The 15,363-nt window shown below is 34.4% G+C and overlaps 2 protein-coding genes across 3 annotated transcripts; one reads left to right on the top strand and one right to left on the bottom strand.

Moving 5' to 3' along the window:
• The first annotated feature begins 205 nt into the window (after positions 1-205).
• LOC107005634 lies at positions 206-9,108 on the top strand. The gene is made up of 7 exons (XM_015204275.2): positions 206-677; positions 3,754-3,894; positions 3,987-4,352; positions 6,235-6,480; positions 7,304-7,396; positions 7,718-7,918; positions 8,514-9,108. The coding sequence occupies exons 1-7, from the start codon at positions 369-371 to the stop codon at positions 8,727-8,729; spliced, it is 1,572 nt and encodes a 523-aa protein (XP_015059761.1). The 5' UTR covers positions 206-368; the 3' UTR covers positions 8,730-9,108.
• Positions 9,109-9,574: 466 nt separating this feature from the next.
• LOC107005620 lies at positions 9,575-13,608 on the bottom strand. Of its 2 annotated transcripts, XM_015204262.2 has the most exons (4): positions 13,428-13,608; positions 11,484-11,886; positions 10,237-11,148; positions 9,575-10,139 (listed from the first exon to the last, which is right to left on the bottom strand). In XM_015204262.2, the coding sequence occupies exons 3-4, from the start codon at positions 11,086-11,088 to the stop codon at positions 10,056-10,058; spliced, it is 936 nt and encodes a 311-aa protein (XP_015059748.1). In that variant the 5' UTR covers positions 11,089-11,148; positions 11,484-11,886; positions 13,428-13,608; the 3' UTR covers positions 9,575-10,055. The 2 variants fall into 2 exon arrangements, with proteins under 2 accessions (XP_015059748.1, XP_015059746.1); XM_015204260.2 differs by lacking the exon at positions 11,484-11,886.
• Positions 13,609-15,363: the final 1,755 nt, after the last annotated feature.

Below are 15,363 nucleotides of genomic sequence, written 5' to 3'. Positions count from 1 at the left end.
CGGACAAACTAATTCGGCCCAAAAGCCAAAAATAAAAGCTATAACGTGGAGCTAACTTAGGAACTGGAAAAAAAGCAACGAAAATTAAAAACCAACACTTCACAATTTATGAGATTTTTATAATACTTATTAATGATCATATTATCATTAAAATCCAAAAAAGAAAATGTTTGTCAACTTACAAGCCAAAAAACAAATAAAACTCTTTGGAATCAACAAAAGAAATTTCAGTAACCAAATTGATTCCTCAACTTTATATTATAATGGTGATAACTTGTTTCCTTGGCAACCCATTTTCTTATTATTAACCATATATATGACACCCCAAGCCCTCCAAAAAAAAAAAAAAAGAACTCAACAAGGTAGCCATGGCAGTTTTCTTGAAGACCCATTTTTTATTCATTGTATTGATGTTTTCTTGTTTGTTGTTAAGTGGGTCAAAGTCAGTTTTTCATATAAAGGATGTTTTGCCAATGTTACCTGTACAGGTGTCATGGCCCATTGTCAATTCTCTCTACAGTGCTGTGGACCTATTGCCCTCTTTTGTTGGAGCTGTTTCAATCGCTAATAATAATACACTTCAATGGAAAGGTGCTTGCTTTTACAACAACACTGCTTTTTTGGATCTTCACAACAAAACTGGAAGTCGATATGGCGGTGGCACTATCCATATTAAGGTTTTTTTCCATAAAAAGATTATTTTTTTTAATTTGTAACTTTATATGTATGACTAGTTGGTGTTTTCCTTTTATTTTGATGTTTGAGTGTATCATTAGTAGAAGTTTTGGGTTTATGGTGGTTTTTTGTTTCATGTCTCTGTTGGTTGAAACTGGACTGCTGTTTTTCGGATTTTTGTTTTAGGTTAGTTTAGAGCATAGATTTTAGTTTCATTATTGTGATGAACTTGCTCTTATTCACAATATGAGCTATGTTGCTCGGACTTGGGGGCAAGTATCTGATACGGGTGTTATCTAGCTAAAGGTTGGATCAAAGTGATCTAAATTTTAAATGGGGGGATTTGGCTAAAAAAATATTTTTTATGTGTGAAAATAGAGTTATATGTCTAAATTACGAGGTATTGTATGGATAACTTAGAAGTAATAATGGGGGAAAATTTATTGATCAAGAGGAGAACCCGAGAAGGTGATATAAGGAAAAGGACTTGGATAGAAATTTAATATACAAGGTACTCCACTTTCTTCAATTTCACCGTAGTTTTGATTACTTATATCATTGTATCTGTCTCAAATTTCTCCGTTGATTTTGGTCCAAGTAACCGAAATCGGTTGACCAAACCCAGTTTGGATTCCACACCCACACCCATGTCGTGTCAGCATGGGTGTGTATCAAAAGTGAAAATTCCGAGCAACTTAGGATGCAATTAGTATTTTTGGTTATCTACGAAGATCCTTGTAGTTTCTTTTTCTTTAAGTCTCTTTTTTCTGTTTGATATCTGTTGCTTTAGTCGTGTGTGAGAGAGAAACTAGGTGGAGGTTAAGCTTCTTTCATTGCTATGGACTTCTGAAAATTGGCTTTTATCTAGTTATTTGAAGATTTTGTATGGGTCAGTAAATTTCGGTTGGAACTAACAAAAACATTTTGGGATGTGAAATGACCTTAGCCAAAAGACAGAAAGAGGTATAAAGCATTTTGGTATATTATCTGTACATTCTAATCTTAGCAACTGGAAATGGATCTTGAATCACTAAAGGAACTGATGGTGAGGGAAACAATTTATACCTTTTTTGGATTGGATCAAGGCATCAACTTGTTGGCTGATGACATTGTGCCAAAATGGTTGCCTCGTGATGGACGTAAGTTGAATCGTGTATGAGTAATACATCCAAGCTAAGTGCACAAAACTTTGAAACTCAATAATTTCTTAAAAGATATCTATAACGAATCGAAAGTTAAGGAAATATATACATAGGAAAGATGAGATCACTGTGAGTGTAGGTGCTCGCCATCGTCATTTTCCGTTTTTGTTGTTAATTTGTCTTTCTATCCTCATCTCCTATATTCTTGCTGGTTGAGTATAAAAGGGCTTTATAACTGCTCATGGCTATAGAAAATGGCTGCAACTTGGTCACTTAGTGTGGTTTCTTGAAGTTGCACTATTTTAGAGGTATTGGATGTTTAAGTAGTCATATATCCCTACTTGTGAGTTTATGATTGCTGTTGATATGATAAATCGTGACATGTGGTTGGTGATGTGTTATTGTCAAGTGTTGCACGCAAGGAATTTAGAATGGTGGTCTCTGATGCTAGTTGTGTCTTTCATGTCTTGAACTAGGCTGATTAGGACGGTTTACCTGATAATGACGGTGTTGTCAAAGATTGATTTGATGCATGTTTTAGCTCTGAACTAGGTTCAAAATAGGCTGAGTGGTTCACCTTGCTTAGGCAGCGCTTTAGCCACTAAGCTGCTAAGACATGTGTTCCTCACCCTTGGATTGTGTATTAATGAAGAAAACACTTAAAATAGTTATTTGGCTAGTTATAATCTTTTTAAAAGCTTTTATCTTAATAATTGCTGTCTGTATTTATAGTTATTTATAGCTGATTATATTTGTAGTTATTATTTTTTTGTTGCATATATTTTTAATTGTTCTCTTCATTTGAGTCTATCTTTGTTAAAGCTTGCGTTTTATATGTGCTTTGCCCTTAAAGCTCCAACATACTTCAATGTTTCTTCTGTTTGTTTTTTTAAAAAAACTTTTCACGTTTGATACCACTTCAACCTCCCGTCCTTCTTGTTAGGTTGGGTTCTTTTCCATTGAACAATTTCTCTCTCTTTGTTGGGCTGCATTGGCCCTTATAACAATAAATGTCCCAGTCTCCCATGAGATAAAATGAGTTGTGGTTAAGGAAGTTATTGCTTGAATTCCGAATCTTCCCCTTCAGATGCTAAACGACTCTTTTACTGTAGTGGCTAATTAGCTTGGCACATGTATCTGTTGTGGCACTCTTTTCAGTTGCGTGATCTTTAAATCTATAACTGCTGCAGTGGATTAGTTCCCAATTTTTTTAAAGACGCTTGACCATCTGTTCTTCAATAATGGCACTTCTCCATAGATCAGTACTCTTAAGTCTTAACTCTTAAGCTTCTCATTCTTAGGTTGCCTCTTCTCTGTAGATTCTCTTGGTGAGTTGAGTTTTTTAGGTTGTATTCGTAAACTGCTTTATTCTCGTTTTGAATCTCTTTACACCTTTGATGAGAAATCACAGGTTTATTTTACCATTTGGTATATTTGATGCTCTTTTTATAGATTGCTTCTTGACTTACTAATTATGGAAATATATTGACCAATATACATCTTTTTGATGAAGTTAACTAAGTATACATAGAGTTACATTTTATATATTTCTTTTTTCTTATGAGTGCATTCCCAAGAGAATGGCACCTTTTTATATTTGGAAGCCAATAAATTTTGAACTTCCCGTTTTACCCTTAATGGCTTGCTCTTTACAGTGTCATGACATGTTTAAGACCACAAGTTTTAAGGGTACTTTTTCTATGTGCCAAAAGTCTTTTTTTTTGTCTTAAGCTCTGTGAACAATCTAACAGTGCCATACAAAATAAAATTGAGGGAGTGACTGATTAATTTAACGGCTAAAATAATGTACTTATTAATTAATAAATGTCCATGGTCCCAAAGTTTTTATTTGTACATCAACATATAATTGAATTTATACCTCTGGGACTGCTGTATCTTTTAAATAATTAATAGAGTATTTTTTATTGTTATTCAGGTCAACAATGCACACAGTTATTCTTGTATGGACCTTTACATCTTTGCGACCCCATATCGTGTGACATGGGATTACTACGCTTTATCTCGTGAACATACTGTTCAAATCAAAGAATGGGAGTCTCAAGCTGAGTTAGAATATGTGAGTTGCAATTATTTCATAGACGGTACTTCATGGACATTAATATAAGCATCAGTTATGATAGGAGTAATGATTCTAAAATACAAATGCAGGTGAAGCGCAAAGGAGTCTCAATTTTCCTTATGCAAGCAGGAACGTTAGGAACCCTTAGAGCACTATGGGATGTTTTCCCTTTGTTCACAAACACTGGATGGGGTGAAAACTCAAATATCAGATTTCTGAAGAAACACATGGGTGCTTCTTTTGACCAACGTCCTCAACCATGGGTCAGCAACCTTACCATTGAAGACATACATTCTGGTGATTTTCTTGCAATATCAAAAATTAGAGGGCGTTGGGGTGGTTTTGAGACATTAGAAAAATGGGTATCTGGAACTTATGCTGGCCATAGTGCTATTTGCTTGAGGGATGCTGAAGGAAAGCTGTGGGTTGGAGAATCTGGACATGAGAATGATAAGGTACATTAACATTTTTTTTGGCCTTCACATGATGCAACTATTTCCATTGCTCTTTCTTTCTTTGGAGGCAAGGCTAATTTATAGTTATGTGTTTCATGGACTTCTATTACCTGCTCAATAATCATTCTAGTGACCAGTATGCATCAAACAATTGAAAGGGACAAAAGTGTCCCTTTCAGTGTATGTCTAAAATAATCCACATATAGCATCTGATTGTTGCAAGATGTTGCTTTTGGTTAGACTTTATCATGGTGTATGGTTTGGCTTCTCTGAGAGAAGTTGCAGTCTCTTGTTTAAGATATTATTTTCGACTTTTTGATGGATCATAGTAACTAGTAAGGTGGAAATTTTTGCCTCCGTTTACAAAAACACATATATTACATTTCATAAGATTCTTTCTTTATTATATTTGTACTTTCATATATCAACTGTGGCATGCATTCAGATTATGGAGTTCATCAAGTGGAAGATGAAACATGCTCCTCTTCTTCTTTTTATGCATTTGAGATTTTTACCTTTTCCTACATGAGATGCAAAGGATATCAGTTTATTTCCACCGAACATTACAGAGTTAGCATAATTGAGCTTTGGGAGTCGTTAGTTGCGAACCTGGAAGCCTGCTGAAAAGGGCTTCTCTTTCTAGTTCGAGAAGTTTATGTTCTAAAAAATAGTTGCGAGAAAAAAATAATTATTTCAGCAGAGTTGAAGGGAAAAAAAGAGGAAAATTTTCAGGAGTCTTAAGCTTTTTCTTTTTCTCCAAGCTTCTTAGTCGCGTTCTGAAGTACAGGGAAAAAAAGAAGAGAAAAATCAACTAGAATTTTTTTTCTCACTAGCTTCTGTCACTAGTTTTTTGTTTTTACACAATTTAATTGTTACTATGTAGCTAGAATTCAACTCTTCTTTGCTGCTGTCGTTCTCCTTTCTTCTACTTGGTTCTGATATCCTTAAGGTGTAGTTAGCAACCTATCCTATTGCTAATTAGCTTTTAAGAATGATAACTGGGAGATATGGCTCATTAGATTTAATGTGTTCAATTGATTCCGTAGCTAGTGAAAATAAGCACCTTGATGCAGGTGCAATGGACATTACCTGATACCCCAAATCAATTTGAATAACTTCAGAGGAAAGTGTAGTATGGGCAGTTTCAGAGTGTGACTGCCTAGTGATGCATATACGAAGTATACAACTTTGAGCATTAGTACAACTATGTGACGGTGCTGAGTTCAAATGCCATGTTCTATTGCTATTATATCAAATGCCGTGATCCCCGTACAAAAGTTGCCTGATCTTTAATCAGATGAAGTAGTCAATACACCGTATTCCAAATTGTGTAGATTGAGGTAGTGTCTGCCTGTGTGGTAGTGGTTGAACAAAAATACCAGGGGAGGTTGGGTGTGGGGTTGAACCAAATAAGAGAACTTTTAGGGGTCATTTGGTTTGAAGACAAGTTATGCCGGGATTGGTTATCCTGGTATTATTTCTCATTGACTATTTGATTTGTTATACTAAAAATAACACGCATTGCGTAATTTCTAACATGCATTGCATAATTTCTTAGGATAAGTTATTTGTTTGCAAAAAAATTCTCCAGCTTAGTAGAGAAAGGGTTTGAGGGACCTCAGGGTATTTTTGTCATTTTATTGTTTTATCCCAGTACTATTACTCCACCCTCCTCGGGGATAACTTATCCCGACGCTAATTACTATCCTTGGTAAACTTATCCAAGGATTAGTAATCAAACAAAGGGATAAGACAGTACTAAATTTTTATCCCAAGACTATCTATGACTATGCTTGTCCAACATACGAAACGATCCCTTAAAAGTGGATAGACATGATTACAGTTAAATTATGAACCAACTTGTTTGTGTATCTACTTTCAGGGAGAAGATATAATTGCTATTTTACCCTGGGAGGAGTGGTGGGAGTATGAACTGACAAAAGATGATTCCAATCCACATATTGCATTGCTGCCTTTGCACCCTGATCTCCGTGCCAAGTTTAATCAGACTGCTGCTTGGGAATATGCACAAAGCATGGAAGGCAAACCATATGGTTTCCATAACCTAATATTTAGCTGGATAGATACTATTGACGGAAATTATCCCTCTCCCTTGGATGCTCATCTGGTATGCACCATCTCTTCTGTCTGATCGTAGTTGTGCCAATTTTTCTGTTGCTTTGAAGTGTTTCCTTCCATAACCTTTTAATAATCCTTTTACTTTGTAATTCTTTTCATTTGACACTTTATTCAGTTTTTCTGCTTTGGCTCAAGCATTGACCTATGTTCTTTCAGATAAAGTTTGTTACTGACTGGTGCATTTAAGATTCTAGACGTGTGAACTGTGAACTGAAATAAGTGATTAGCATGCATGTGCTTTTTCCTAGAAGACTGTTGAGCTGGTCAGGTTTTGATGTGTTGAACAATATGTTGAATTGGTTTTGATTTTAGTTTTATGTTTTTTTAGAAGAGATCTTATTTTTACATATAAGATATTCCAATAACACACGAGATCTTTGCATGATAATTTTCTTCCATTCAAATTGTATACCGTCCAAGTGACCGATTTCTACTTATTAGCTTATGATAGCTTAAAGTTTATCAGAAGGTTCATGCCATATTTTGACTGAGATGAATTGGTATCAGCAGTTGGTTTCGTGGAAATATTATCGGACTCTGAACTGCCAATGGTCTGTGAGGATTCAAAATATAAACTTATGCACCGTTATGCGGATGGTCTTTTGTGCAAGAACATCAAAATATCATATGATAACGCTCACACTTTTAATTACTTTTGAGATGTATGAAAGAAGGTTGAACATGAGAAGAATGATGATGTATAATGTGTGGCATGGAAATAGTGCTACTGTATTGCTTTAGGCCTCTTCAATGTGGTGCATTTGTGAAATTTCACCAGCTTTAATTTGTTGTTGATATGTTACTTGGTACAGGTTGCTTCTGTCATGACTGTTTGGAATCACTTACAGCCCGCATATGCAGCTAACATGTGGAATGAAGCCTTAAACAAGCGACTTGGAACTCAGGTCATATCTGTTTTCTTTAATTAGTGAGCTGCTATTTATTGAGATAAAAGTTGGACAAAAAAGTACTCGGAGAAGCTGTTCATCTAAAGATAATACATTCCTCCATTAAGTAACTAGTGTAATTAAGTCGAGCAAATTACTATGAAATGAAGAAAGCTCAATAACATAACTATATTTTTTCCTGAAAATGCACAAGGGTTGGTTAAAAGCATGCTTTCAAAATTCTCGAGAAAAAATCCAAGAGAGTGCAGGCATGCTCCGTACATCTGATATGATCGACAACTAATGTTAAATGAGGATCTGAATTTTGTGTCCATGCAGGGCCTTGATCTTCCTGATATTCTTGTCGAAGTTGAAAAGCGTGGGTCATCTTTTGCCAAATTGTTGACTATCCCAGAACAGGATGACTGGGTTTATAGTGATGGCAAATCAACATCTTGTATTGCTTTTGTTCTTGAAATGTACAAGGAAGCAGGACTATTTGGTCCACTTGCAAGTTCAATTCAGGTTACAGAATTCACGGTGAGTTTTTTAGATGGATTTTGAAGTTCCATTTTCAGGGTTAGGGGCTTTTTCTTTTCTGTTGTTTGCCCCTGAGCATTGGGGTGCATTAAATGGATGAATCTGAACCTATTGCACTGGTGATCGCATCTTTTGCTTATCCTGTCCTATTATTCACATATGCCTACCAAGTAGATATTTTCGTCGGTCAATTCCCTCTGAGTTACTTCCCCTGTGTCGACTGCTCTATTTTTGTGCTTGGGTTATCCTGAAAAACATACATGGTTTACTTTCCCTTGAAAAAGAAATGTTTCTACTTTACCCTCGACTACTGCATTTTTTTTTCACCATATAGCCATGAGAGGAGCCAAGGGTCCACATTTATATTGTATAAACTTGGTCTATTTTCTGTTTTGGGCCTACTTATATATATATAACTCTTGCATCAACAGTTAGTGAAAGAAAGTGCTTCGACCCTTTTTGCTGCATCTAACTCAAAGGCATATAGAGTCTTATATCAAATTTCATTGAGATACTAATAAACTGGTAGGAGTCTGCAGTCCATGCTTTCATGAGGTAATGGTTTTAAGTTCTCACTTGTTGTTTCAAAGTGCAGATAAAAGATGCTTACTCACTCAAGTTTTTTGAAAACAACACGAATCGGTTGCCTAAGTGGTGCAATGCGGATGACACAGTGAAGCTTCCTTTCTGTCAAATTCTTGGGAAGTACCGGATGGAATTGCCTGGATACAATACAATGGATGTATACGCCCATATGAATGAAAAGTGCCCATCAATGGCTCCAAAATACTACAGGCCACAAAGTTGTTGACAATGATTTTTATGGCCAGCTATCTTACTGTAGTTTAAGGTGTGTACAAGGATGGTTGTTCCAATGCTTTACAGGTTAGTGTGACAATTGAGTTAGATTTATACCGAAAGCCATAGGGAAAAAGAGAGAATGCTAATGAACATGTATGTCAGTTGACTTGGAATTGAAGTGTAAATATTATAGTAGTAGTTTTGTTGATTTGTTCTGTCTGAATAACTTTATAGATCCTGAAACAATCTGCAGTTAATATAACCACAAATTTGTTCCATTTCTTTGCTGTTGTTGAAGCCTATATGTTGTAAAATAAGTACTGGTATACTGTAAATTTGACAATGTCAAGTGATTTGAACAGAAGTTGAATAAATATTGGTTGAAAATCCCATCAAAAGTTTGATCATCTTAAACAATGTAATTACTACTCCCTTTGTCCCAATTTAAGTGTTTTACTTTCTTTTGTGTATTTTTCTATATTTAGTCAGTGTTTTAATTTCAACATTCTACGTAATAAGACTATGAGATTGAAAGTACATGCGTCTTTATATTAGAAGTACAAGATTCAAAAGTGTCAATTTATTTCTAATAAATACTCCGTGAGACACTTAAATTAGGACGGAGGGAGTATTATATTTACACTTGTATACAATTTTCATGGAGTTTTGGCATTTTTCAAATCCCAAAATTGCACTCAACTAACCCAGCGTTTTCAGTTTCAGACGACTACCTACCAACATTTTAATCATAAAGTTTCATATATGAAGATACAAGACACACATGTACTATTTTTGACCTTTTGTCGTTAAACAAAGTTCTAAAAATAATAAATAAATAAGAAGTTTTAAATAAAATTTTCACCTATCAAATGAGTACATTTCTGATTTCACATAAATATTGTTATGGCTTTTCAAGGGTGTAACAAATGATAAAACCCCGTAAAATTGAAGTGTGAAGTCGGAAATCTGGACATAGGTTAGGAGGATGAACCATTTTCTCTAAGAAAAACGACTTAGTTTCCCGAAAAATATTCTCTACAAGGCTTGTACTCAAACACAATGGAAGTAGCACATTTTAGACAATTTCTTCATCACATCACCTTAAGAGCAAATTAAGAAAGTAACAAAAGAATGACACCTCTAAATGCTAAACAGAAGAGCTTTTGATTCCCAACACTTGCCCATTTTCTGGTCTTTTTTCGCCCCGGATCTGTCATTCCATGGAAAAGACTAGGTACAACTTCAGAAGCAATTGAACCACATCCGTATGTGTGTTATCGAGGTCTTCCCGAGCTAAGGGATGCGAGACATCAGATAACATACTTGTTTCCTCTCTTTAACCATCCGTTTTTGGATTGATCGGTCTAATAAGCTCTTCACCACGAAGTGCCTGGTTCTCCATCAGATTTTCCTGCACCGCCTTCACTCGGGAAATCACAATTCTTTCAGGATTTACACAGAATGGATGTACAATATTTTAGAATTTGAAATAAGCAGGATAAGTTATCACAGTTTACCTGTAAAAGCTCTGTCATCCTGCCAATCCCGTAACTCATCAATGGTTTCGAAACAGAGATGGGAAGAGGCGAATTCATAGAATCGCTTGGTTCTATAGGAGGATGCTCATTCATGTCACCAATATCTCGTTCCACGACCACATTCAAGTTCCCTGCTGACATCTTATGAGACGCCTCAACGCCATTGGTCATTTCAATAAGTGATCCATCGGGTGGCAACGTAGCCAAGGGAACAACAGTTTGCAAACTTCTCTCCTTTAGAGCAACTGTCATATGAGCAGCTTGGGATGAATCTGGAAGAGCTTGTGTAGTAGGTGGAAATCCATTGGTTGGGTTGACAGGTTGAAGGACAGCAGGAACAACAGCGCTGTGGGCTCCCACCAAATGGCCAGAAGGAGGAGCTGTTGTTGGAGCCGATAAACTTAGCTGAGGCCTCCGATCATGGCCATGTACCTGAATTTGGTTTCTAATGGGTACATGAATGTCATTCCTTATAATCATCGGAACATGTGGTGCCACGTCATTTTCTTCCGTGACAGGATCAAAATGCCCCGGCTTAAAAACAACACCCCTGAAATTTAAGTCGCCAATCCTAATATTCAGAAAATAACCAGCATCAAATGCAGTTTCGACAACACCTGTAACAGCCTGACCTATCATTGCATCATTTGCAACATTAACTGTATCTACTTGTTGGGGTCGGATCTCTTTTGTTTGTTTAATCCCTGGTGGAAAATGAGCAGTTCTTACACGCTTTAGGTTGCTATCCTTACGCGGTCTTCCTCTCCCCCGCTTGACAGGAAGAGTTACTGCAGCGTAGGAGCTGCTCCCTTGAATAGCTTCTTGGCTCATTCTTAGACGTTGCTGCCGAGTATCTAAACTTCTTTTCTACCAGTCTTTTGTAGTACTTGCCTGGAAAAGATCAGCTCTTATTGACTTGGAATAACTATTAAGATAATAATGTATCATTCCTATGGCTGTAACCGTTAATCGCATATAGAGAGATTACGAATTAGACCTTTTTGACAGGTAAACATGTGAAGGTTCATAAGAAATTAGACTAAACTGGCATAAACATCAAATAAGCCGAATATGATGATTAAAAAAAATATTAGGAACAGACAAGTAAATATTACTAGGAGAAAACGATTATAACTTCATGGATGGTTACTTCAAAATCTTTTCTTTTGAGCCAAGGTCTACCGGAAACAACCTTTATACCGCAGAAAGGTAGAGGTACATCTTACCCTCCTCAAAGCCCGCTTATGAAATTACATTGGACATGTTGTTGGTTAATATCCAAGGCTAAGTAGGATTCGCATAAAAGGAATTGCTTCCGAATTCCTCTTTCTATCTTCCCTTCTTTTCGCCACCTAAGTTTATTTTTCATGGTGAATTATGTCTCTAGACTGAAAAGAACAAAAATGTAGGAAGGAATTCTTTTATCATGTGTCCAAGTTGCAGGATAGCTGTATTACGTCATTTCTCCATCAGCTCTCTACTATCACGAAAAGGCAGAGCAGTACAACTAAAGTCTCTAAATAAGGGACAATCCTAACGACAACTCAGAAAAGCATATCTGATACCCATGTGACTACCCAAAGCAACAAATGCATGCCATAAGACACAGCGACTTTATCCTGTCCAGAGCTGAGAACAATTTGGAAATTTTAGGCACATGTGCGACAAAATTGCTGGGCGAATAATAAACATAAAAAAGCAACAGAAATGTGCCAAAGTGATAAGTTAAGGAAGAAATTGATAATATTTAAACCAGATTTACATGAACATGAACATGTAATTTTGTTATGATTGTTGAAGAAAATTAATATCTGAAAGTACTTAATCGAATCCAATAATGAACAGCAGACAGTACAATTAACGAATACCACAAGGCCCAAGTCACGGAACTATATCATCAAAATATTGCAATAGGAAAATGTACACCCGAGGTTTTTGAATTAACAAGAAGCGGGAAAAAACTGAATATGACTGCAAATCATCAAGTACTACAATTCTTCATATATGCATGCTTTCTAAAACGAGATTAAACAAGACACGAGTATTTCTCCTCCAATGCAGTCAAGATAAATAATAAGTTTACTACGACCTCAGATACTGTGATGCCACTTTTGCCGATTGTTTTAACTTTTTATATGCTATCAGGTGTTATGAGAAAACAAACTCAAAGTATGCTTACTGATTCACCAGCGGAGCTGAAGAGCTAGAAATAAACTACTAAGGCATCTTCCATTTTTAGTGGAAGTATACTAACTGGAGAGCAAAGAATATTTGAAACTACTTTCAGACCATCACACGGATTCCGATTCAACTACCTTAAGAACAAAATGGAAGGGCAAAAAGGATTTTATGCGTAGATGTGAAAGCTCTACCAACAGACGTGACCTACGTGGCGGCAATTTTCATCCTACCGGTGTTCTATGTGTATTATATCCCTTATGACTCATGATGCATGTGTCTACTAATTCAATTTTGTACAAAGTTAAAATGTTTACTTGTGCACATTCAAAATTGAAGGACATAAATGTGAAACACGACCAAGTCAAAGGGCAAATTTATGCATTATGCCTTTTTTTTCTCTTCAAAATTCCAATCATTGCATCAAGTTTATTGAAGCTATGAAAACTAACATCTAGTTATCAACTAATGAATTATATGTCATTATTCTTTCTTATATTTTGCATCTAGAATTTGTTACTTTTGACATATATTTCATATACTGATATTGTCTTTTTAGTTGTTTATTAGAAACACTCGATATTATTTTAGAAAAACAAAAGAATGATAAATCTGAAAATGTATTCCAAGAGTTAGATGTATTAGAAATTGAAAAGGGAATAATTAAATAAAAAAAATCAACTATAAATAAATTTGAATATGAATACTAGAAAAATAAACTTAAAAAAAATAAATTCTTTGACATCTTTTAGTAATTCTATTAAGTTTGAACGTAAGGTCTATTTATTCCAGAAGCAAAATAACTACTTACGAAATACTGAAACTGAACGAACAAACATTAGATTTATTTTCAACGAAAAAAAACTAAAATGCAAAATGCATAAAAACAGACAAATTTCAATCTTTAACACAATTAAAAAACAAATCAACCGTTGCCTTCAAAAAAAGAGTAAAATGCATAAATAAACCTAAAAAGAAAAAAAAAAACATACCTTGAATTTTAGCCTGCTAGAAGATAAGAAGAATTCAAAAAATGGGAGATAAACAAACAGTAGTTGTGGTGAAATTATAAACCCTAGATTTTGTTAATTAGCAAAGATGGAGAGGAATAATTAGGAAATTAATTTACTCTTCTCTAGAATTTAAGTGTGAGGGGGGAAGGATGACATTAATGATATTATTATTATTATTATTATTTGCCTAGAGGGTGAATAACGAGAGATAATTTTATGATGTAATTTAATTTAGCATCAATTTTAAAAAGGAAAAGAACTTTTAAAATTTCGATCTAAGATTAGTCGTTCCTATTTGTAATTGTATGATATAAATCATTCATAGGAGCATTTAGAGATTTTTGTGAGTCTCTTATATAATAAAGCATTTGATATCCTCTTTCATTACTATTTAGATTATCTGTTGGGTTCTTCGAATTTTAAATATGTCAAGGATAAGTGAATATTTTAAAATTTAATTATTATTAAATATAAAAATACGTTATTCTTTTTAGATTTATTAAAAAGGAAGGCGAGTTATATCAATTGAAACCTTATGTTCCAATTTTGTTTGATATTTTTCTTTTGTTTTTTGTTTGAAAACTGATGTTTCTTTCTTTATTTTTTTAATTTTAATTTTTGTATAAGACTATTTAAGAAGATAAACAAAGATATTTTGATATATTTTAAGATAATTAGATTAAAAAATATTACTCCCTCTAGTTTAAAATGAATGTGTTTTTGACCTTTTTTTGTGCTCTAAAATGAATATAATTAATTTTTCAAAACCCAAAAATGTGAAAGTATAATTTTTCAAAACTATTATTCTATTCTCAACCATACGTTTTAGGAGAGTTTTGCAAAAGCAAAAAGGCTATATTTACCTATTATCTTTTAGAATGAAGAGAAAATATATAAAAATTCCTCATAAATTTGACAATACATTTTGCTTTATCACTTAAGCTACACAAACGGTTAAATATCCTCTTAATAATTTCAAGTAATTTAAATATTTTTAAGCTGAGACATGGCAAAGAGAGTGAATATGTCTCCTAAAAGCATTTGAAAAAGGAGAAAAAAGGTTGAATTTTATAAAATTATACATTGATCTTTTTTATTGGTCAATATTTAATTAATAGTTTTTCTTAATATATTACCTCTTTAAAAAATATATAGATTTTCTTATTTAGATGTAATGGATATTTGTGGGTCCCTTTTTTTTCTTTTCATTTTGTTGTCTTCCCTGATACACCTTTCTCCATCTTGATCTCCGCCTCTATCCCCTATTTGCATTTCATTATTTTAATTTCACTAGAGAGTAGGGAACCACATTCAAAACGACCATTTTTCAAGTCAAACGAGCCCAGAGTAGGTAAATTTCTTATTTTGTCGATTTTCCTGTGCTATAGTCCATGAATTTTTGGTGATCCTTAAAAATGGAACCAGTTCGTTCCGCGGGGGGAAATGGTGCATTTTCAAGTTCAAACGAGCCTCAAAGCAGACAAAGACAAATTTTAGCCCATATATTTTTTTATCCGAAAATTCTAAAATAAAATGACTGAAATTTCATGAACATCCGTTAAAACCTTAGAAATGGAAGTTCGTCCCGCAGGGAAAAATGGTTCATTTTCAAGTTAAAATGAGTCTCAAAGCAGACAAAAACATATTTTACTAATTTTCCTTTGTTATAACCCATTAATTTTTTTAAATCCAGAATCCCAAACAAAATGACTTAAATTTTTCATGGACCTCTATTAAGACCATATAAATGGAACCAGTTCGTCCCGCGGGAAAAAATGATGTATTTTCAAGTTCAAATGAGCACAAAGCAAGTAAAGACAAATTTTATCAATTTTCGTGTGCTATAGCCTATGAATTTTTTAATCCAGAAATTCCAAAACTAAATAGCCGAAATTATTTATGGACTTCCACTAGA

Source organism: Solanum pennellii, chromosome 12, assembly GCF_001406875.1.
Source record: "Solanum pennellii chromosome 12, SPENNV200".
Taxonomy (NCBI): domain Eukaryota; kingdom Viridiplantae; phylum Streptophyta; class Magnoliopsida; order Solanales; family Solanaceae; genus Solanum; species Solanum pennellii.
The sequence above is the reverse complement of the archived record's forward strand: the minus strand, read 5'-3'. Positions and strand labels throughout refer to the sequence as shown.